This window comes from Lutjanus erythropterus, chromosome 2 (genome assembly GCF_056507025.1).
Source record: "Lutjanus erythropterus isolate fLutEry1 chromosome 2, fLutEry1.hap2, whole genome shotgun sequence".
Lineage (NCBI taxonomy): Eukaryota > Metazoa > Chordata > Actinopteri > Lutjaniformes > Lutjanidae > Lutjanus > Lutjanus erythropterus.
In genome coordinates, this window is record NC_139318.1 from 31,175,406 (window position 1) to 31,200,379 (window position 24,974).

The window sequence follows — 24,974 nt, forward strand, 5'->3', positions numbered from 1 at the left end:
GTGCTGCTTTCGATGAACACGGTGGGAGGATGGAGGGGGAGGGCACCAAACTTAGACGGGGGAGAAAAAGTTTTTTTGGGTTCAGTAGCAGCACGTGTGGAAAGGAGTGGTCTGGGACTGGAATAATGGAACCAGGGAGACAGAATGGGAGGGAAACGGGGCTCAGATTTCAGCCTGACGGGGGGTAAGGGGCCGGACTGATATTTGGGAATATACGAAGATTCATTGAAGGCAACGGGGACATAAAACTACAGCGTCTGGCCTGAAGCGGTCGGTGCTGAGTTTCTGCTGCAGGTCCGGGTCCTGCCGCTGGATTCCCTCCATCGGTTTTTTTGGGAAGGGTGAATTTCGAATGGTTCGGCTTTTGTAAACCCGGGACACACACACCAAATCCTGAGAGAAGCCTCCGCTCCCTTCGCACCCTTCTTTCTCCCGTGAGGGCCCTGCATGTCTAATATTTAGACATGTTGAGCTTTATGGATTCCAGGACTGTACTGCTACTTGTAGCAACCCAAGTCTGTCTATTAGCCGTGGTGAGATGTCAGGAGGACGACCGTAAGTGACAGTTTTATTCCTCTCAAAGAGCTCTAATGAAGAAAAGATAAAGTTATCATTAGGTGCATAAAGAGAGCAGGTGTTCCTCTGAAATAAACTCATCTTTACGCAAAGAGCCCGAACTTTGAAGAGTTTAGAGCTTGATTTAGTGCTTGGAGTGATTTGCACCTTTTACGCACAGAAACTTAAGGATTGTTTGGATTCTCTGTTGCGTAAAAAGTAATGTGATTGGTGATAGTGGGGGACTTTCAGTCTTCCTAGAGTGCTCGTCTTACTGTACCTGGAAGGTGTGATAAAACTTGACATATCAGAGTTGTGAACGCGCGTAAAAGATGTGCAATGGATGGAGAGATGTGGCAAGTTTACGCAAAATTAGGCGCACAAGAGCAGGAACTGTTTGTTTTCTTGCCCCTGAGGAGTTACTGGTTATTTAAATTCATTTTATTTCTAGTTTATTAATTCGTATGAAGTTTACGTTGTGGTAAAGGGTTTCTGCAGGCAAATACGACTTTGACAGGTCTTAAAATTTGGTTGAATTATGAATTTAACATTACTTCTACGAAGGCGCATTAACCCAACGTTAACCCATTAACCACTAATGCAATGAAATAGGGTGAAATAGGTCTTAAATTGCATAAAGGTCTCAAAAAGTCTTAGATCTAACTTGTTGAAGCCTGCAGAAATCCTGGCCAGATATAGTTTAGAAGAATCATACATTCAGGTTCAGATTTTGATCCCCTTTATTGGAAGCCCAATACTTTACCCTGCCTCCCCCCTCCTTTCCCAAGTTAAGCTGCAGGACACCTGTGGGTGCTTTAGGGGCCTTGACAGGCTCTCCTTTAAACTGCAGATTCACTTAATATAGTGGGGGAGAGGGGGGAGGGGATGGGCAAAAAAAGTGAAAGGTGGTCAGGCTCAAGGGCCTTTGGTGAAAAGTGTTCACATTCCATTGCTGTCAGAGGGCATCCAGGCGAATCCTGGCTTGTTGAGGCGGAAAGGTGCGCTAATACCCAAAATTTCCACAAAAAGGGTTTTTTTAAGTGATTATTTTAATATTCACTCCATTGCGAATCAAATGGTCCTCATATTATCCTTCATACCTGCAGACTTTCTACTGTCTCTGAATAAAACTGGAATGGGATTATTCATCATCACTATTGATTTTAGTATCCACAAGAGACATTTGAGAGTGAAGGTACGCCAGCAGATTGGGGCCAGAAATAATGTTCCATATGATTTCAGGGTTTCCATCTGCTTAAAAGATTACCCATACGCTGTGACAGTCAGCCCAGAGAGAGACACAGAGCCAAGGTGCAAGAGAGAGGTGATTGGAAAAATATAAGACGGAGGAATTTATTATTGGAATTCAGAGAGTCTTCTCAGTATACAAAAAGTCAAGCTTTTAAACCAAGCTTTTAAGGCAAGGAAAAGGTGTATTTTCCATGAAGAAAGAGAAAAAAGGGGGGAATATGCAGGCCAAAGCAATTGCAAGTCTCAGGTTACCTTTTGAGAGAAATAGGCCCCTGGATATAATGCAAGCCCTTCTTTCAGCATTTTTCTGGGAGACGCTGAAGTGGCAAAGAGGTCTGATTGTGACCTCAGCACAGCAGGCTCAGTGGCCCCGAGTCACTCAGAGGGGTCACTGCTTTAACTCTCAGTTTTGAGGCCAGTGACTGACCACTCATGCAGAGGCCATAAATCTAATTAGAAAGAGGTAGAAGAGGGGCTAAGGTCTAAAAGTTGCTAAAGAGTTGACTCGACTGTCCTCCACCTGGGTTCACTTTACGATTTTCATTGTTCATTTTACTCCTCTGGAAAACAGTATGGCTGCCAACATATGGGAGAGGAGACTTGCAAATTATCCTCAGTGACGAAAAGCCAGCTTTCTATCACAGAGGAGCCCTTGTCCCAGAGTATCTCATATCAGGAGAAACTTTCATATCTGAACCAGTGAAAGGACAGGTGTACATCCAGGCCTGTAAAACTAAATGTAAAAAAAAATGCAAGGTATGAGCACGAAAGCGGACCATTTTCTTTTCTCTGATGTGTTTGAGTTGGCATCTGACACAGCTATGGCTTCCAGATGGGGGTTTAAAAATGTGCCCCATGTTTATACAAGGCGATAGTTTGTGAATTGCCCACTCTGTCCCCTTCCAGAAAGACCTCATTCATTGCTGCCGGGGTCCGTTAGGTTACCTAGACTTAAGCAGCGCTCAAAGGTAAATATAGCTACTGTACTTGCGCCCTTTCCCCTCACACTCTCTCGGCAGTGTGGACCCTGAGGCCTTTCTTTCGGTGCCACTTTCACCCCTCGGTCCAGGTTCAGTGGCTCTAATCAGAGTGTTTCTTTGAGCAACCTTTTTTCCCTTCTGTTGACTTTTTACTCAGCTGCCAGACTGGAAAATGAACAGGAATACGGTTAATTACTAAGTTCATTGTTACTTTTGCTTGAGTGGTGTAATTTAGACCAAGTACAGTACCTGTATTGAAACATAACCCCTCCTCCATCACGTTCAGCTGTGGTCTGAGAAAAAAAATGCAAACATTTTTCACAGACTGAATGCAAAGTCTGTCTCCTGTGCAGTAAATTAGGGAGTCTCCCGCAATGTAAACTCGCCCTATATTTAACTTGTCGAGGAATTTAGGCACATGGTCTCCAGCTCCTGTGAAGTTATTGGAGGTTTCCTGCAGGTGTTACTGCAGCTTCACTGTGGTGCTGTGGTGTTACACTGCCACCCTGTGGCTACTGGACAGGTTGCATGTTTTTGAATTAATTTAATAACTGGACTCAGTGTTTGGTTGCTAAATAGAGTAATGGAACAAGATTTTTTTGATGATACTTTTCAGACATTTTAGCCTTTATTTGATATGGTGTGTACATGGAACAAAATTATCATCAGTCATCAGCTAAATGCTGGTAAAATATGCAAGTGGCTGCGAGATTTGCTTCACTCGCCGGCCAAAAACCACAGTCACTACATTCACATTCACTAGCAATTTGGCAAGTGGACAAAAAAGTTATCTTGCACCCTGAATGTTGAGAAAGAGACAGGGGTGACATGCAACAAAGGTGCATCAGCTGGATTTGAACCAGCAAAAGTTTAGTTTAATGGGCATTTCTCTCTATTTTCTAGCATTTTCCAGTCAAAATGATTAATTGATTAATCAAGAACACAATTGGCAGAATAATTGATCATTAAAATTTCCATTAATTGAAGCCCTGAGATATGTGAACACATTTTTCTCCCTTTGTTGCCATGTGCCCCGCTGAAGTGCCCCTGAGCAAGACAGTTGATCCTAACCAGCTCAATAAATTGCCACATTAAATTCTTATTAACGAAAATGTTATGTTTAGGGATTATCTTTTATTTATTGTACTTGAGTGGGTTCTAGGGGTCCCAAGCAAAAGGAGGTGTAGAATATTTTAACTTTTATCACATTTTTTGGAAGGTGGGACAGCAAGGGAAGAAATATGGTTGATTGATTGTAATCTTTGAAGACTTTATTTTCAAACCTAAATATGAAGAAAATGTAGTCAGAAAGGGTTCCTTGAGACAAAATCCCCTCCAATGTGGGGATTTGTGGTCTAATTTGCATCTACTTGGGGGGGGGGGGGTGACATGAAAAAGCTTTTGAACACAATCGTGACTTACAGTAAAGACAGTAGTTGTTGTCATTTTCATACCTGATGCATAATCTCCTTTTTCCTCCCAACCTTTCCTCTACCTGCCTGGGCCTCTACCTGTATGTCCCTTGCTATGACCTGACACACAGAGGAGGATGTTTTTAGCTGTATACAAGATGGACAGCGCTATAGCGACAAGGACGTATGGAAACCAGAGCCTTGTCGCATCTGTGTGTGTGACACTGGAACCGTCCTGTGTGATGAAATTGTCTGCGAGGAGCTAAAAGACTGCTCCAAACCTGAAATCCCATTCGGAGAGTGTTGCCCCATCTGTGCTGCTGACCAGGCTCCACCCATTGGTCGTAATTTATTTATCTCACACCTTTCATAAATAAATTACTCTACTACGAGATCATGTTTATTTTGGGGAGAAAATGACAGTTTGGTATTAATCAAAGGTTGGCCACCTCTTTTACTTTAATTTGTTAAATCAGTCCTTTCTTATATGTCAGCCTTTGATTTGAATACGGTTTTCTGTCCCCAAAGTAAACAAATGATGAGAAATAAAGGACAACAGTGACACATCTGAGCAGATTTCAGTGAAATGCTACCTCAACGTCATTTTTCCATAGCTGGCTCACCTTGGCCCCATCTTGTTTGAATACTCTCTCCTTCCCAGAGTATCATGAAAACATGTGGGAGCCATTAAGGAAATACCTCAGTCAAGCAGACAGGGCCTCGCATTTCGACTCTATATCCTCTCTGTGGATTTCTGCAGATCTGAGGCTTTCTGAAGGAGCTATTCACCACATTTGAAACTGCCATCGCCTCCCGATAAACAAGGAGCTGGTTAGTCAGCTTTGGAAACGTCAGTAAAGTCAGCTGAGGAGCATGAGTGAAATCAGAGGTGTCACTGCTGTTTGCCATGCATGCTTGTGGATTAAAATGCTTTACAATAGACTTATCTTCCATTTAAGGCTAAATTAAGCGCTTGATAAGAAATATGCAACATGTGCAGCATCATTTTATGTTAGCAACCTCATACAAATACAGTAGGGCTGGCTGTCGAACCTCAGTGAAATGTGCCCAGATTACCAACTACTGAAGACTGTTGGATACTTAAAGTTGGCACTGAAGATTCATAATCTTGTTTACTTACTTTTAGATTGGATAGTTCCTGATTTAAATCTAACTTTGGCAAATTTTAGACTACTTTAGGCAGGCACAGGCTTTGTACTGCCTTGTACCTATTTGGTATCTAGACAGTAATTCCTCATCGATACCCAGCCCTACCTAAAACTCATCATTTATCAACATAGCTACTAAACAAAGGTTATTGTAATGCTTTGAAATATTAAAATGGCCTCCATCAGATGTTATTATCTGAAAAGATGGACTTTACGCAGGCTATTCCTTTTGCTTTCTGTTATCACCTGTTATCTGCAGCTGCTTTGCTTCTACTTTGAGCTTTTAAGATGGTGATTCAACCAACACTTTTTCAATCCTGATGGGCTCTTTGGGTGCCACAAACACGATTTGGTGGTGGTCTTCATAGTATAGTTTAAATTAGGAATGTACAATTGGCCTTTCAGGACATGCAGACTTTCTGGGAAATGCTGTGTAACCCTCATGGACTGTTTGTATGTAAGCCATTCACTAACTGTGGTCTATTTCTCCCCTCCAACCCACTTGACCACATAACAGGAGTACCTGGAGCTAAGGTGAGACACTGGAGCATGTTAAGATGGTGTATGTGTGTGTGTGTGATCAGAATGCTGCATGTGTGTGTGTGACATGAAGCTCTCCAGCACCTGCAATTAAACCTTTATCAATTTAATATCAGTGCTGCAGGACCTGTAGTTTATGGATTTAGATGAGACTTTGACATGAAAGAGCTTCGCCAGATGGATGATTATTATTTCCTCTTTGACACTGCGTGTTATATTTATGTTTAATCATACTGTCTGGGAAACTTAATCTCAACATTTTGCTGCTGACCATTTTCCTCCAAATTGCTAATTTTCCATCGGTTGTGCTTCTCTTATTGTTTCTTAGGGGCATGGTGACACAATATGTGTGAGAGAAGGCAGATAACTGTAAAAATGTATGAAAATCTTGTTGTTCCAAACCTAATTGGTGTTTTTTCGTGCTTTATCTTTTCAACATCAGGGTCAGAAAGGCGAACCCGGAGACATTACTGATGTAAGTCAACACCCCACAACACTAAAAACACAATTTACCATTCTTTTCCTTTATAAACCATTTTAGAGTCTAACATCCCAACTTACAACCCCTTATTGGTAGCCAGCGGTGGACGAAGCAATCAGATGCTTTACTTAAGTAAAAAGTAGAAATACTGCAATATAAAAACTGCACTGAAAAGTGAAAGTATGAAAGTATTACAAGAGATCAGTGTATTTATCTTTATACAACAGGATTGTATAAACAGGTTTGCTACTTATAGAAAAAAAACAAAAAACTAACTATTTTACGTTGTGGTAGGGATGAATTAAGCAGAATTAGCCTGAGGGAAGAAGCTACTCTGTAGTCTGGTGGTACGGTAGTGGATACCTCTGTATCTCTTGCCAGATGGCAGCAGGGTGAAAGGCTGTGGCTGGGTAGGGTATTGTCTGTTAGTATCCTGTGTGCTCATTTGGACCTGTGTCACTGACATAAAATTATCATGATTCACGATATCATGCTTGGTCGATGGGTACTATTATACTATTGTTAGTAAAATGTCCTTTAAGTATCGGTGGTAAAAGTACTAATCACAAAAATGGAGTGTTCATAAATTAGATATTATGTTACTGGGTTATTATTACTGATGCATTCATGTGTAATTAGCATTTTGTTGTTAATTCTAAGCATTTTAAATACTGTTGGACAGTTTAATCTATACCGGTGCATCACATCGTATAAGATCATCATATGTTCTGTATGTAAAATCGAAAAAATCCGCAAAGTAGCTGACCAAAAGCTGTCAAATAAATGTACAGGAGTAGAAGTATCAAGTAGCATGAAGTGAAAGTATTCACATTAAGTACAAGAACTTTAAATTCCCAGTGAAGTACTTTTCTTGAGTAAATGTACTTATTTACATTCCACCCCTGTTTTTAGCAGATTATCCTTGGCTGTAGACATGGGTAAGAATAGTTGTTAGTAATAATAGAACTAACTAGAATAATTTAGTATTAAAACCACCAGTCAAAGAAAGAAAGAAATGAGTGAGTCAGAGAGAGAGGAAGCAGGTCTGTTAGCCCACTCGTCAGGAGGACAGCCAAGCACAATAAGGCCTCCATACAATCCTCCATAAAGATCCTTATAGGCCCGTGAAGAAGGAGAAAGAGGGAGAGTAAACTCCCTGCTGCTGCTGCTGCAGAGCTGCACCTGGAAATGCTTTACCCCACTGAGGGAATACAAGTTCACGGCAGGAAATAAGAAGGCATTGTTTATTGTATGTTTCTTATAATGCTGTGCCCGAAGAGATTAGCAATTAACAAGCCTGCTCTGATGGGAGGAAGATAATGTTTCCACCCTCTGAGTGCAAGGAGACCATAACGTCACGTGTGCAAATACATCTGGTGAATGCAAGTTTTAGCAGTGGGTTAGTTTGTGAACTCCAACCTGCGATCATACAGTACATATACATGACTCAAAAGATATTTCATAAAAGATAACTGACATCTTTTCTTTACTCTTTTTTCTTTCCTTTACTTGCTCAGGTTGTAGGACCAAGAGGACCAGCTGGCCCAATGGTATGAACCAATTTCTGCATTTAAACACTTTTCCTTAATTTCTGCTGTTTGAAAAGTTTTTCAATCTTTGTGTACAGAAAATTTAAGATAAAAAGAGACTGCACCTAATATAAGATAAGATAGGATAGGATACGATACGATATGGTCTGATACGATACGACTAGATATGGTTACGATACGGTTTGTTAAGATTACGATATGGAAAGATTACGATAAGATTCGATTCCTTAAGATAAGGAATGATAAGATCATAATACTTTATCATTCAAAACAATTAGATAAGATTGCGATAAAATACAAATGAGATTAGATAAGATTTCAATATGATAAAGTAAGATTAGATAGGATTGTGATAGAATACAGTAATTTACAATACAATAAATTAAGATTACAATGACATACAATTATGATACGATACAATACGGTATGATACGGTACGATACAATACGATCAAATCGACAATAATACAATAATACAATAGACACGATTAAGATAAGACAAGACAAGACAAGACAAGACAAGATAAGATAAGATAAGATAAGATAAGATAAGATAAGATAAGATAAGATAAGATAAGATAAGATAAGACAAGGCAAGACAAGTTGGATTAGATTACACAGCGTTATTTTCTATGATTAGATGACACAGTTTTATTTAGCCGCAGTGGAGAAACAAATCTGCCACCAAACCCACTCATACAGACAACAAACAATATAGACAGTACATTCACAGTACACAACGAAAGAATGAAAGACATTATAAAAAGACATTTGAGACATGATTTATAGCTAACAGGCCACAACTAGAAGTGTTCATTGACAAATCTGACTGTACTGACAAGAATACAGATGAAGAAGCACAGATGAGTGTAGAACGTAACATAAATAAATAATAGAGGTGTATTTAACTAAAAAAAAAAAGAAAAGAATACAAAATAGAAGCCAGACAAGAGCATTTAGAAATAAGACTAATCATATAGGTCTTTAAGTGCCAGTTGCAGTGACTAGAAATGGAAACTGATCTGACATAACAGTAGCAGAGTTCACAAGCTGCAGCTGTTTCTCCTGAGAAAACACCTGAAGTCACTGACTCCTTCACTGTCTCCTGTTCACCAGGGCCCACCAGGAGAACAAGGACCCCGCGGAGCAAGAGGAGACAAGGGAGAGAAGGTCAGTATGAAAACATAGTTTAAAAATGACTCCTCTGTCTTGTCATTTCACACCAAAAACTAGCCCCACACTCCGCTCCTTTAAGAAGTACAGTGTGTCCTATTGAACCTGATAGCTTTAGGTCTGTGGGGGCGGCGGGGGTGGGAGGGTGGATCTGCTGTAGCTCACAGGTTTGCAGAATGGTCGCCTTTCATTGAGCAGCTCAGTCTAACTAGTCATGTGTCATTTCCATTAGGCTGTGTGGTCTGGGTTGTTTAACAGATGTGGGACTGTCGGAGGATCATAACGTAAAACCTCTGCTGCTCTCAGCGAGGCCTCAGTCAGGCAGTGTGGGAAATCACGCGTCGCCGCACTCGCTCCGGCTTTGATCGCTGCATTAATGTAACAACACTTGGATGTGATAATGGCTGCAGGCAGGAGTTTATGTCGTGTAGTTGCCTTGTTTATGCAGATTGAAGCACGAGGTGGATTTTGGCGAGCAGAGGTTAAGCAGCCTGTTAGGTGTGCAGCACATTCTTTGGTTCAGTTTCAGGATCCCCTCACAGGGTAGTTTGTCACTACATGCACAGAGGTATGCCAGGTAGTCTGATGTGCTCTGATAAATCATCAGCTCTACAAGTGCAAAGAAAAAAAAGTCTGTCTTTTGTTTTGAATTAAATACTTGGACATGGGGTAAGTATTACAGCTCTGTGTTTAAATGTCCGGTTTGGTTCAGTTGAGACAGACGAACTTCAGTCCTTCGCTGGTCAGCTGTGGTTGAGTCCACTCATGTAGAGCGTCGGTGCAGTTTGGAGAGGGTTCAGCTGAGCATTAGGCTTCTGTCAACAGTATCTGACAAATGTAGTCCAGTGGCGCATCGTCTGCCAGCTGCCGTGTAATGATTTATCCAAAGTACAGCCAAGCTCAGATATTGGCACAACGGCCTGGAGTTAATCAATGGTGACTTGCAACGATTATTATTTAACACTTTAATGAGCTCGTACGTGCTTAGAAAGTCTAGGATATTTGACTTGATGTGCTTAAAGTTAATTTAATTATAAGATCACAACAAAAAACAGGATGATTTTTAACTCAAGGATATGTAATTACAAAATAAGTTTAAATGTCACTTGTTAGGTGATTGTGTCATATATTAAGTGTAATGAGATATTTTAAAAATTTACTTTGTAAGATTTTGAGTCTGTGCAGTGCATTTGCATTCATATCAAACTGGCTGCCTTAGTTGCAGATAGAAGAAATGTAAATATAGGCTGCATGTTTTGAGTGAAGCAAAAGTAATTTGTGGATTAGTTGATAAGTTGATCAACAGCAGCCTGTTGTTCACACAAAACATGACATTTCAATATGTCATCTTGGCCTTTGGAAAACTGCAATGGGCTTCAATCTTTGGGATTCTTTTTTTTTTTACTATTTACTATTTTATGGACCAAATAATATACAGAATTGAGTTATTGTTAAAAGAATGTGTCATTTGAAAATTTATTTCTTTATTTATTTATAAAAACATTAGACATACACCCAACAGTTCCCACCATGAGCAAGCACCACGGCAACAGTGGTGAGGCAAAAAAAAATTTTTGATAGGCAAAAACTTTGAGAATAAATTTGACAACTTGGTATGAGTCATTGCAACAAGTAATCTCTATGACCTAACTGTGGGTCATATTCTTGTCCTTTTAATGGATTTAATAGAATATTTTATTAATTTTACTATTATGTATCTATTTCAGGGAAGCCCTGGTCCCCGCGGCAGAGATGGTGAGCCTGGCACCCCCGGAAATCCCGGCCCCCCTGGACCTCCAGGACCTAATGGACCCCCTGGCCTTGGTGGAGTAAGTATCCCATGACGAGAAGCTGGTTAGTTAGCATTCACTGCAGACAGAGTGGCTGACAGGTTGAACACTGATGCCAGGCCCAGAATGGCTTCACTTTGACTGGGTGGAATAAACAGGGAGAAAATGGAGCAAGGAAAGAATCCCAGAGCACAAAAGATGTGGGAAATCGCCGGCGTTGGGAGGAGGCAGAAAGACAACAGCGAGTAGATGCAGAGAGAGAGAATAGATCGAATGCCTCTCATTCTTTGCAGGAGAAAAGGAGGGAGGAGGTGGGCTGAGGGGAGAGGGGAGGTGGAAGGGCAGGAGGTACTATGTTAGACTTGGGGAGGGGAAGGGCAAGAGCTTTTTTGGGGGGGGCAGACAAGAGGAGTCTTTGTGAAGGCGAGAGAGATGAAAAGTGTTCACATGCCCTCTGTCTCTCCTCTGTCTGCATCAGGATTCACATAATAAGCTCTGCTGCTGACAATCTATTAAAAGCTGATCCTCTCTCCTGCCAAGATGACACAACATCCTCCAAACAAGCAAATTACTGACAGCACATCTGGCCTCCAAGATACACACTTTAATTTTACACCAAAAACATAGCGAAAGCTCACTTTTAAAATTGGTGAAATTGGAAGCATTTCTTATACATTTTCATTGGCCTTTCAACTTCCTTTTTAGTCTACTCAAACCAGATTCTTTATCCTGCAGTCAATGTGATATTGTTCCTTTTCAATTCAGCAGTAATCTCGGTGCAGTTTTGATTTCAAAGGGGCATTAACAGCATGCACAGACCAAAACATCTCTGGATGCAATTGGATAGACTCACAACCAATCAGAGCAATGAAACATGTGATGTAGCAGTGTTTGGTCTGTCTCAAAGTAGAGCACTACATGGTGTTTACCTGGTTGTGTTTTTTTTGTATTACACCTAAAAAGTGCACTAAAATATGTTCCTGAAAACATTCTAGGTGAGAAATAGGCAATATAGTAAGATCATCTTGATCCGTGTTTGATCAGCACTGCCTAGTTTGACAGCTTGATCTGGGTTTTGTGAGCCAGAGGCGTTGCACTGGATAGACCTGCTGACTGGACACATTTGGAGACAGCGAAATGTGCAGCTTTGATGATGTGACTTTTCAAATGATGGTCCTTTCTTTTCTTTTGCCTCCTCCAGAACTTTGCTGCTCAGATGGCCGGTGGTTTCGATGAGAAGGCTGGCGGCGCACAGATGGGTGTGATGCAAGGACCAATGGTGAGCGAGCGATGACGAGACCCGCTGCCACTTCCGTGTTTTTATTTTACAGTCGGCTGCTTATGAATCTTTGTGGATGCTACAGTCATGGATGGGTCAGGAAAAGAAGAAATTATCAGATCGCCCCATCTCAAGTGTCTTTGAACAAAACTGAATCCCCTCCAGCTCTCGTGCTGTTTTTTTTTTTTTGTGCGTGGCTGATCCTGCACTTTAAACTTCCTGGAGCGGCACAAACAACTTCCTTACAGGGACCAGAAAATCATCACATGGTTATCAAATATGAAAACTCCAAAATGGACACATCATCATCATCATCTTCATCTTCATCATCACTGTTCATCAGGAGAGGAGACAACCATGTGGGATTTAAAAATAATCAAAGATTGGAGGAAACAAGGAAGATTACTTATTCAAGACTATTCCTGCAGGCATGTTGTGTTGGAATAATTGGAAAAATGAGTTCCCGACTTGGAAAATTCACACGAACGCCCCCTCAAGTTGGCAAAAAATTTTGGCACATGACTTGCAGAGTTGTTGACATCACATATGCAGAAACATGGCAGACGAAAGTAAATGCTGAACTGATAACTTTTTATTAATTCATGTATTGCATCAATTTTTTACTCACATGTTATTTGTAATATGGCGTTATGTGGTAACAGTTAGTGTCTGTCCATGTAGAGTGACCTGGATTAGTTTAAAAAAAAGTTGTGTACTGGCACTAACACTTGAGTCAGGTAAAGCAACATTTTAGTGGTTTTAGGGAATGTTCTGGTGCAGCAACAAGTCTGGGACAAAGTCACCTCAAAGCGTTCCAGCATACTTGGATAGTGACGTGAATCTTCAGTGGAACGCAAGTCTCAGCCAACTCAGACATACAGCAACCCTACCCTTCCCTTTGTAGTGTCCATGTTGTTTCCACATTAAAGCTGGGTTACACCAATAAGGATTAATTTTTAAACCAGATTAAATCTGGTTTGATTTTAAATTATATTGTACCAAACTTTTAAACCAGTTTAAAATGAAGAAATATTAAATTTAAACCTCAGTTTACTTTTGTCTCTCAACCCAGATTGAGATATTTCTGTTGCAGTACTCCAATTTAAACAGTGATTCAGTGTTAACTTTAAACTTAGACTTGTGGAGGTTTAACTTGTATATGTCTGCCTTTTTGAGATGGATTGAGAAAATCATAACAAGTTCCTCATAAAAAGTTAAATTAGTGGTTCTCTGCTGAGTCATCATGAGTAGTTAGGCTCACTAACTTTTTAGCCAGCTAACAAAAATGTAGGCTGGCCTCCAATTTGTTAACTTTTTTTTTAGCTATCTAGAAAACAGTGTAGCTCATACTAGCTGATGTTTTCTTAACTCATACTAGCTGATGTTTTCTTAACTTTTTTAGGTAGCTATCAAACAATGTAACTAACATTTTGTTAACATGTTAGCTAACTATCAAGTGATACAATATTTTATATATTACTTAAGTTCTGACAGCATTCAAATTAAATTTTTAATATTTATTTATTTTAATTTGAGTAAGCAAGCATCCCCTTTTTGGTTTTCATTATTATATAGTGCAACAGAGGTTTAGCTGATTTCAAATCTGGTTTACTCATTTTAAACCTAGTTTTACTGAACTCTGATCTAATCTTAGATTGAATTAATCTTTGTTGGTGCAACCCAGTATGAGACTTAAAAGCCAGAGTAGGAAGAATTACTTCCCATCTTGGCAAATGGGTCCATAATCCCAGCGATATTTAGCATCACCCATATAGTTTGCCTACTTTGGTTTTGTGAGATAACAAGTAAATCCCTCCTGTGTTCAAGAAGAGAAACTCCAAAGTTCTGGGTCCTGATGGAAAATAAACACCTCACATGGAGTAAAGAGGGGTAATTTTTATAAAGTGAGGAAACAGCCATTGATCATTATTATATTTCAATCCCATGAAAAACCACTGCTGCTGGCATGGCAACCAGCCTGAGATGGAGTGAGGAGCACTCTGGGAGCTATTTTGGTTTAGAGGGCTGCGGAGCAGCAGCTTGGCAGCCCAGCGGAGGTTTGAGACACCAGGAGGAGGGGGTTGTCGGGTGGTTGGAGTCGATCAGATCCCCACAGTTAGCAGCCGTCTGTGTGGCTTCACTCCTACTGACTGTCCTTCCACATGTCTGTCTGAGAGCTCGCCACAATACTGGTTCCTTTTTGAAGCCAACCCACGTTTACTTTGGCGTTTAGCAGCCTGCTGGGGGAGAGAGCAGTCAAAGAACTGCGGACTGATGTCAAATCAGAAGAAACGCTTATAACCCCTCATACACCTCCTTATATCCATACACCTATGTACCCAACACTCGCAAACACAGCTCTCTTACTCAAATAAGCACATATGCACGTCCCTCAAACGCACATTGAAAAGTCCTACAGATATAGAGCCCCATTGATGCGCCTCTCCCCGCTGTGGTGGAGGCTTCCCACTCCCACTGAAAGGGGACTTTCATTCGCTTCTGAGGACCACTGTGTCGTGCTGTGACGTTTTCTTTGGCTGCCATCCCTGATTTTTTTTAAAGCACAACCACGATGCTAAAATGTGGGTTTATAAAAGCAGGTTTACTGAAAGGAATATGTTTTTATCCATGAGGAAAGCTGTCACAAGTAATGTGAATCAAGAACTGAAGAACTTCACTGACACCGACTCTTATTACAGTTGCATCGCTCCTTGCACAGCTGATTTTCTTGGTGCATGTGTGTGTGTGAGATAGAAAAGCAGACAGTGGAGAAAAAGCAGCGGGGATTTGGCTCATCACCTCTGCAGAATGTGATTTTCTCCTCTCGAGCAGCGATGCATGAAGACGAAGTAGAAATTACTTTGGCGTGTGACTCCAACCAGAAGCTCTCACAGTGCAGATTAAAGGTTCAGTCAGGGAGAATTCAGTCGAAGAAAGAAATGTCACCTCCTGTCCTGACGACTGAAACACTTAAAGGATGAAACGTTTCCCTTAAAACCAAACAGTTCGTGTTGTTTTTCATTCCATGTCAAGGTGCAAAAAGTCATGCAGAGTTCAAACTCTTGGGAGTACAGCACTGCCTCTGGTGACCTTTGCAGTGGAGAAGCACACAGCGGGTGGGAAGAAGAAGAAGAAGAAAAAAAGGGGGGGGCTGACAGTGAACAGAGAAGGATAGAGAAAGTCTAAATGCCACTGAGGAATTTCAAACGATTTATGGATTTGACAAGTGGAGCTGTTGAGTTTTGTGTAGCTTCAAGGCAAAGCAGGTGATATTTTCTTTTTAAAGCTTCTGACATAATTCAAGTGGACAAAAACGCGTGCTTTCCCCGTGAAATCTACACTCAGAACTGCGAAATGTTGAAGAATAATCATGTTTTACAGTCTGCTTTAAGTGTTTGTGTAGTTTAAATGGTACATGTTGTGGTATATTGGTGAATGATGTGATTATTTGTCCTTTGCCTGATGTTGTGTCTCTTGTCTCTTCCCCTCAGGGCCCTATGGGTCCCAGAGGACCACCTGGCCCCACTGGATCACCTGTAAGTACATCCTATGGGCCCCAGACATCACACAACACCGGGTGCACCTGTAGACGAGATCCTGTGTTCGATCACAGACAGGATGCTCGAGGCTAAATCTCATAATTGTTGGTTGATGAAATATGTAGATATATTATCTACTTCACCTGGGGATATTTAAATCTTTAACAAACACACCAAGAAATACATTTACAAAAACATATTTATTGGTAAAATTGTGGCTCCACGTTTTTTTCTTGGCGTTCAAGCCAGTCCATTTTTTTTCATATAAAAACAACAATTTTCAACATTCTTCATGTTATATTATTGTTACTATTTTCTTTTACTGTTTATTGGCACAAAACAAAACAATAGTGACTTTACAGAAACAATAGATGTGCATGATGTAATTACTGTGATTTCAAAGGAAACAATATTCAATGAATTTATTACAAAATCACTTAATAAATGCATTGTAACAGGTGCGATAGTCAGTGTAATAGAAATAAAAAACTCTAGGGTGCAGTTTACTCTAAACGGGTAACTCAACCAGGCAGTCAAACACTTTTTTACAGGCAACAAATTTCTTCTATATACTGTTGTATATAGTAGTATAATGCACCTATTTTTAAACATATTTTTACATACTTACTGTTTCAATTTTTTTTTAGCATTTCTGTATGCTTTTATGTACTTCTATTTTTGAATGTGAGCAGCTGTAACATAATTAATAGAGTATTTCTGATCCTTGTTCTGATTCTGCAACTCAGCCAGGCAGTCATACACATGTTTTTATAGATAAATAGATAAATGAATAGATAAATATTAGTGTCACGTTTCTGCCATTCAGCAAAAATACAGTCAAACATGAAATCTAATCAATTTTTTACTTGCATCAACTTTAAGTTTCACTTGAAGTCATAACTGAAGATTAGCTTCACATCAGTTAACTTCTGTTATTTTCTCAGTTCTCTGACAACGATATATTTTTACAACATTTCCACCCAGTGGTTATAATCTGCATCAGACATTCCATTAAATAATAAGTTTTTATTATAGTAATTTGGTCACGAAAAGGTCAACTGTGCAGTTACAATGCCTGTTAAAGGGCTAATAACAATTATGACCCCAAAAATGAGGTGGACATATCACAGGCCGACATAGATAGGTGTTTACACACAGACCTGATTTAACTGCGAGCGTCTGCTGCGTCAAAAAGAGAATACTTTGGTCTCACAGCTGCAGCCTCCGGGGCTTTTTCCGATGCCACAGCCCCAAAAAACTGCAGAACACCTGTCAGTTTACCGTCTTCACAGAGCCTATGGGCTGACACCCTCATGAACAACACCCCGCCTTTTTATGCGCCTGCCCGCAACCAAGCTCCCCCTGTAGCCCTTTGAGCCCTCCAAGCCTCCTGAGTAAAGCTATTAAGTTGTAGGCGATGCCAGCTGACGTGCCTCAACTTGATGGTTTTACTCAGCCTGAACCCACATTAGGAGAGATGGATTTTCCCCTTGGACACCTTTGACTGCTTTTAGATAGAATTCAAACAAACAGGATGGACTTCCTCAAGCAAGATGACACTTTTAGGGAAGTAGTGTCATTTTGAGTCATAATTATCATAATTATATTGTGTTCCTTTTTAATATCACACTTTTCAAGCTTAAGCACAAAGTGTTAAGATTTAGGATTTACAGAACAATAATTCAAATCAGAGACGCATCTGCAAAGACTTGATCTTCAAAACTAAAAAAAAACTCCTAAAGACAAAATCCTTTCAAACTGGGGGTCTGTAGTCTAATGTCCGTCTCTTATGGGGGTCTTTGATAGGAAAAAGTTTGGGAACCCATGAATTAGAGTACATAATGAAGTAGCACTGAGCTGTACATGAACAGATGAAAGTGTAAGTGTAGTATTAGAAAAGAGTTTATATGTATAAATGAAACTGAAACTAAGAAGATATAAGCAAACAAGATGCAAAAATAAGAGATGATCTGATATAAGGTGGATAAAATGGCAATAAAAGAACAAACTCTTGAATTTAAAACTGATAAAAGTGCAAAATATATCTAAGTGCATATAAAAATACTGAAATGATTACACTAAAACAAGCACAATTTAACTATGTAAAGACAAGAAAGTTAAAAACAAACAATAAAATACTAATAAGTAGCTGCAGATTATATGTAGACAGACCAGAGATACGGTGTGCTATAATCTATGTAGTTTTACTCAGTACTACTGCAGGTATGTGTCCAAAATTTGGCTGGTTGTATGTATTCAATTAACTCTTCATTATAAACTAAATAGATTTAGATTTACTACATAACCAATTCATAATATGTGTATAACTGTTGCCACATAATGACGGTTGCCTTTCTAAATAAGATGTATGGCTACAACTAATGATTTATTTTCAGCTGTTCAGAATTATTGATTATTAATTGATTTATTGATTGTTTGCTCCATAAAATATCAGAAAATAGTTTTAAAAAAAATTGCACCCTCCCTGCACCCTCCCTGTGTTTTGTTTATATTTCTGTTTGTACAAAAAGTCACACATTTCCAATGTTAAGTACCCATGAATAAAAAGGTAACACACACACACACACACAGATCTTCAGGACAGAGTTGACTAATCTCAGTTTCATCAATTTATTCAGACTTCTCAATGAACTTGTCAACATTTCAGTCCAGTGCTCTGAAACATTTCACTATGCTGAAATGTTTTCATGTTTGTTGATATGGCTGGAATAATGTGTAGTATTCGGATATTAAAAGTTGGAAATAGTAAAAAAAAAAGGCCAGCAGTACAAAACTCAAAGGTATTCCCTTTACTATCATAGATGGTGATTAAAACCAGCAAAAACATCTAATTGAAGTAGCTTAACCAGTCAATTGTTTTGCATTTTTGCTTTAAAAAATACTGAAAATGGTCATTTAAATAATTGGCAGTACATTTCCTGTTCACTGTAACTGTTTTTTATTATTATTATTAAATTTAACCTCCTGTCAGGCACTCTCACCGCTAATCGCTTCTCTCTTTTATGTACATCACAGGGTCCACAAGGTTTCCAAGGCAACCCAGGAGAGGCTGGAGAGCCCGGACAATCTGTAAGTCCCCCACAGAGACCTAAATACTCGCTCTGTAGTCTATGAAGCTCTTCTCCTTTTCTTTATCTTCTTTTCTTTGTCAACTCTATGGAAACTTCAGCCTCTGCTGCCTCGCTGTAACTGTACCCCCATAAAGTTTTCTAACACATTCTCACCTTTCACTGCTCACCGCTGTAGTAACTTCTGTATCTTTGTCTATTTGACCGGCCAGCTCCTTCAGTTTCAACATTTACAACCTCTTCAGTCAATGCATACAGTGTCTTAAACCCAGGGTACAGAACCATGTCTGTTTTAGGTTGTTGGGGGCAGATTTGCAGGTTTCTCATAATTTTCTTGTACTTATATTATCCCAGATGTTTCCAAAAGTATTTAAGCAGAAAGGAATTCCTAATTTATTCAAGTTGAAGGTTCATTTCCTGCTGGCCTCTGCTAACTAGTTGCTCTAGCTTCTGGGAAAACACAGGATATGTGTGACAGGTCAGACAGTGAGGACGGAAATAAAACTTTCATGTCAAGACAGACAGATTTCCTTCAGCTGTTTAAAGGTTTGAAAGTGAAGATTTCCTGCACTACTTCACAAAGTCATCAAACTGCATTTGTTATTGTTTAAATGTGAGAGAGACCCCCAGCACCAGAACTTGTGTTTAATGCACTTAATGGGACATGGAAACACCTGTTTCTGTCTCCTCTTCACTCCCATGGCTCCATAATACATACATGACTGCTCCACAAGGATTTAACTTTGCCCACATTAATACAAGAAACAAACATAAATGTCATATTTACATCATGTTTTCTACATTGTTTTTCACCGTGTGAAGTGCAGTCTTTGTACTGTGTTATTTTGTTGCGCCCTCTTCCTCTGTAATGGTGTAATTGTTTTTGAAATAGAGAACTGGCGCCACCTGCTGCTCATCTAGATGAAACAGCTCCTAATAATTGCATAACTGTAGTGGATGGAAACAAGCAATCATTCACATTTTCTTTAGCCGATTCACTCACAGTTCTGATGGTCTTGTTTGCTTATGTATGTCATATGGAGGCATCAGTATTAAACTGAGGCTTTTTCATAACCACTTAAAAACTCCTTGTAGTAGCGTTAATTTGTCATCCTTCTATAGAGTACTATCACAAAACATCATCTTAGTTGTTTTAAGCACAGCAACATCTGATCTTATGTGAGTAAGATGAAAATAATCACTTTCAGTCTGTGTACAATGATTATATAAATGCATAATTTTCCATAGCTTTAAGGTGCTGGAAAAGCTTGAAATGCACTTTGAAAATGCTTGAAAAGTGCTTAATTTGAGTTTGGAGAATGTGTAAAAACCCTGGATGAATTTGGATGGAAACACAGTTACTGACAGCTTCCGCTGTTTGTTGTGTGTCTCCTGCTAAGTTATATTTCTCCAGACCAGACAAAGTTTTACTTAAAGTTTTAGTTAAAATTAAAGTTAGTTTCTCCCTCCTTGCTGTCCCAGCTTTACCCCGTCTCTAGCCTTGACCGTACGTTCCTCCCTGACTTACCTCTGAGGAAGCTTCCAGAAATCAGGCTAAACCCGCTCTCCCCCATCCATCCTGCTTCCTCAGCAGGTAGACGGTGCCGGGTCTCCCCTCTGCTGTGTTAATCTGCTCCTGTGGAGGTCAGATATGCAGCCTTGGAGGTGCCCTCTCTTTTAAAACTGTTCCAGTACATCATTATGTGCAATTAAAATCAAGTCTCCTTCCAGAAAATAACTTGACAGATGTAGCAGGGTCACAGTGTTGGCCAAAACCGGAGATCATTTTAGCTTTTGAAATCACAAAGTCAAAGACGGTGTTTTCCATCAGAGCATAAAATTACCAACAAAATTCCTTTAATTAGCTGATAAGATAGAGACAAAATGTTGGTATTCTTAATATAACATCCCTTACATTGTTGCAGGTAGTTAATGATTAATTATTAATCGATTAATCGCCATCAAAAATTTTACAGATTAATTATTAATCAGTTATGGCAGTAATTATACCACATTTGACACTGTTTCATCTGGAGGAGCTACTTGTTGAATAAGGAAAAAATGGGGAAAGAGAAAAAGAGAAAGATGAAAATGAGAAAATAAAAAAGAGGGGGAAAACATGCACAAACTTTGCAACCCTAGTTGGAGGTCAGTGTTTTATTTAACATTAGCACTTCTCATAATAAGTTTTTTGTGTCTTTTCTCCATTTAGTCAAGACACATTAACACAAAGAAAAAGAGTGAAAGGGATATTTTAGATTGAAACTAGTGACAGAACCAACAAACACATGCAGCGAGAACCATGAGAAAGAAACTGGCAGACAGAAAGAAAAAAAGATGGAAGCGTATGAATGTGTACTAAGGACTTTGGATACAGATTAATGTAACACTAACTTATCTATACTTGAAATGATAATCAAAGCTGCAGCCTAAAGCGTTTAACATCGCCCTCTGTTGGTCATGAATAGAAACCATCTCACACCTTTACTTGTTTTCTCCTCACTTATAGGGCCCCATGGGTCCCCGTGGCCCCCCTGGACCATCTGGAAAACCTGGAGATGATGTAAGTGTGTCTTTCATAACTTCATAAAACTGTAAATACATTTCCAACAAGTAGGAACTCTGACAAGGCTGATAGCTGCTGGCCTCATATCACCTATTCTGTGTGTTGTGTAAAATAAAAACACCTCTGCAGAACATTTGACTTAAAACCACCAGACAGAGAAGTAAATTTTTACCTTTATTTTTATAAATTTCTACTAAGGATATTATTAGAAATTTCAGTTTAATCCATTAGAAATTGATTTTATGGGTCGCTGTTTGTTTCTTGGAAAACATCACAGTGTCACAATACTGTGCTATAAAGTATCACACAGTTATTATTATTATTATCAGCTGATAAAAAATTGCAGCATGCACAACTCCAGATCTTGATTAAAGTGTTGGATGCATGGTCAAAGTGGGATCAAAGGCATACAGAATACTGGCACTCACCAATAAGTAGTTTCAGCTCTAAGCCATCATCAGATGCTAATGATGACTGTATAATTATACATTATTGTTATTATTATTATTATGGACCCGTAAATGAAAACAAAAGGGTTCAACGCTTTATGACAGTTTCACTAAATGATGTCCTGTATTTTTTTTTAAATATACTAATATGGTTTAATTAAATACTGTATATGAGCAAATGTATATGGTGATAAAAGCCAGTTTTCATAGCACCTAACAACTATGACAATACTACAATATGAGACATAATATGTATGCCATTCGGCTTTTAGCATATTCATTGAATTATATGTTGTCAGACTGCAGCCATGTTCGCTAAAGGCTTGTTTTCATTGGTGCTCCTTTTGCATGATGTTATTAGGCATCCTGGAGTAATACAACTAACACAATATGTACAAAAGTTTAAGAAAAAAAACCAAACAAACTTAAAAACCAGTTAAATATCATGTGCAGATGAAATCCATTTGCAGATGATACAGATACTGTATGAGTACTGTCATGCACTGTCTCTTATAAGTGGTTATTGTGAACACACACAGCACTTGTGATGCACTAACAAATGGATCATTAACATCATGTGAGTTACTTTGATTTCTCGTTTTAATCTGTGAAATAGCTTTTGGCTCATTTATCTGACACTGGGATCAGACATGAAAATGTAATTCCTACTTGTGGCCACATGATGGCAGCAGACATGTCATGTCACACTGTGTCCACTAGGAGTGCTCACTCTCACATCAACTACTGTAAATAAACAATAAAGTATTTTACATTTTGAAAGGAGTGCTTACAGGAAAGTTTACATATTTGTAATAAAATATTGACACAACTCTTCCTCCCTGCTTCTATTGTAGGGTGAGGCTGGCAAACCTGGTAAATCTGGTGAGCGTGGACCTGCTGGACCTCAGGTGAGATTTCTGTTGATGCATTCATTCTGTTTAACTGAGCGGTTTGTTAAAGGGAAGTCTTTCTAGTTAGATTTTCAGTTACATGTTGTTTATTGCTGTGGATGTTAGCAACCAAACTGGTAATAATATCTGAGAAGTTTGTTAATATAACTTCTTTGGCTATAAGTAATGTGATTCGCACGATCTTCGTCTGAACTTTTATATAACGTACTTCACATACAGTAATAGTTGTGCTGTCACTTCAAAATTACACAATCAGCTGAAGTGTATTTTTCATTTTACTTGACATTGATTAAACAATAGAGCAGCTCTCATAATTGACGGTAATGATGGATGACTGCATCGATTCAGCGTTTAGAGTTCAACTCTGTAAATAACTTTCATGGTAATTACTTCATTAGTTTCAGGTGGAGTCATTTATCATCTGAAGCCAAAATGTTGGAGCCAAAACTGGACTTAGCTTTTCATTTCAATAGATGATTACAACGTAATGGAAATAACTGCTTCAAATTTGTTTTAAACCTCCTAATGTTTGGTGAGACTCGTGTAATCCGTCCCGCTGGCTGGGAATATTATTTTACAATTTTAGCTTCATCTTCTCTCCCTCTGCTGTATTTTAATCTCCTGCATTATCTCTCCTGTTGCTTCACAGGGAGCTCGTGGATTCCCAGGAACTCCTGGCCTGCCCGGCATCAAGGGACACAGAGTGAGTGTGTTGGCTGATTTTCGGTAGAATTAGGTTATTGGTTGTGTTCTTGTAATTGTTTTCCTAACCGTGGACCATCTCTCTGCTCTTTCTTTATAGGGTTATCCAGGTCTTGATGGTGCAAAGGGAGAGACTGGAGCTGTTGGCGCCAAGGTAGGATTTTATTTTGTGTGTAGCTTGTTTTCCAGTTAATTAAGGCCCCACTTCACCGTTCATATATATATCTCCGTGTTTAAGGAGGAGTAGGAAAAGGACTAGGCCTGTCACAATAATTATGTTATTGGCTTGTCAAGGTCAGAAAAAATGATCGAGGTCATGTCCATTCATCATATGATATTGCCGGTTGTGTGTAAATGTGTGTTTGTTCACATAAGAAGGCTACCAACGTTTTAGCCAAAGAGTAAACTGCAGGGTTTTCCCTCCTACTATTATAAGACTTAAGCGCAGTACCCAAATGTTTTTTCACAGGGCCTCAGCCAGATGAACAGCTGAGATACGTGTTGCTGTCATTTAGACCTGCACGATATGAGAGAAAATAAATCATATTGCAATTATTTTGACATGTATTACAATCGCAATGCAATTCATGATTTGTGCAAATGATCATTTTTGCATGAAAACTTTCACTGAAAAAATTATTAAAAGCCTGATGATGTGACATTTGTTGGAGTCTGTACCAAAACAAACAGGCTGTCTTAAGTCTGAAGAACAAGATATGCAGGCCAGGGCATCTCTGCAGCAGTGCAGCGCTTCATTATGTAGCTGTTATGTCAAATATTTTTCCTTTAATAAAAGATTGCAGCTTCTGCAGTTTGGATATTGCACTTGGCCTTATTGTGATTTCAGTAACAATTGGTGTTTGATGACTATTCAGTGATAGTCGATTAGTGAACATAGACTGTATACAGACTCCATCAGGAGGAGTAGTTATTTGCCAGGGTATCTTTTTCATTGTAAGGTTTGTCTTGCTGAACTAACAGCTACATGTCTTCTCCTCGCTGTAGGGTGAGGCTGGTGCTCCCGGAGAGAATGGTGCTCCCGGACCAATGGTGTGTAACACAACACAATGCATGAAACCAAAAAAAGAAAAAAAGGATTTACAAATTCAGTCTCATGTATAACGGTGTTCTCCTCTCCCTCACCTGCACAGGGACCTCGTGGTCTGCCTGGTGAGAGAGGCCGTTCTGGACCCAGTGGAGCTGCTGTGAGTTTCATCTTTCTGTCTGAAAACTTAACTTCTGATTCACAGCAGATGGATTAGATGCTTCAAGATGCTTTATTAGTGTCTAATACAGCGTTAGGGAGCATATTCTTAGAGAATACTGTCATTCAAAGGTGTCACTTTAATGAACCAAAAAGAAGCACTTGTTAAAGGGGGAACAAGCAATTCTGAAGAAAGATAGCTGAGTTTCATTACCAGGTTGTCAAATAGTGGTGGTTTTCAGAATGAGACTCAGCAATCAACTATCTTACCGACCTGTGATTGGCCAGAGTCTCCCGTCACAGGCTACATCTTCTTAAGCTTGAAAATGGAGCAA

The 24,974-nt window shown here is 39.4% G+C and overlaps 1 protein-coding gene across 2 annotated transcripts in view; it reads left to right on the plus strand.

Moving 5' to 3' along the window:
• Positions 1-225: 225 nt before the first annotated feature.
• Positions 226-24,974, plus strand: part of col2a1b (collagen, type II, alpha 1b) — a 70,377-nt gene continuing 45,628 nt past the window's right edge. The window contains exons 1-16 of one of the 2 annotated variants that reach the window (XM_084737016.1): positions 226-555; positions 4,330-4,539; positions 5,885-5,901; positions 6,350-6,382; positions 7,906-7,938; positions 9,054-9,107; positions 10,838-10,939; positions 12,102-12,179; positions 15,671-15,715; positions 18,755-18,808; positions 21,317-21,370; positions 22,677-22,730; positions 23,383-23,436; positions 23,536-23,589; positions 24,441-24,485; positions 24,587-24,640. In XM_084737016.1, the coding sequence (XP_084593142.1) occupies positions 465-555; positions 4,330-4,539; positions 5,885-5,901; positions 6,350-6,382; positions 7,906-7,938; positions 9,054-9,107; positions 10,838-10,939; positions 12,102-12,179; positions 15,671-15,715; positions 18,755-18,808; positions 21,317-21,370; positions 22,677-22,730; positions 23,383-23,436; positions 23,536-23,589; positions 24,441-24,485; positions 24,587-24,640 (1,032 nt within the window). In that variant the 5' untranslated portion in view covers positions 226-464. The remainder of the gene's footprint in view (positions 556-4,329; positions 4,540-5,884; positions 5,902-6,349; positions 6,383-7,905; positions 7,939-9,053; positions 9,108-10,837; positions 10,940-12,101; positions 12,180-15,670; positions 15,716-18,754; positions 18,809-21,316; positions 21,371-22,676; positions 22,731-23,382; positions 23,437-23,535; positions 23,590-24,440; positions 24,486-24,586; positions 24,641-24,974) is intronic. The other variant, XM_084737024.1, reaches the window with a different exon arrangement.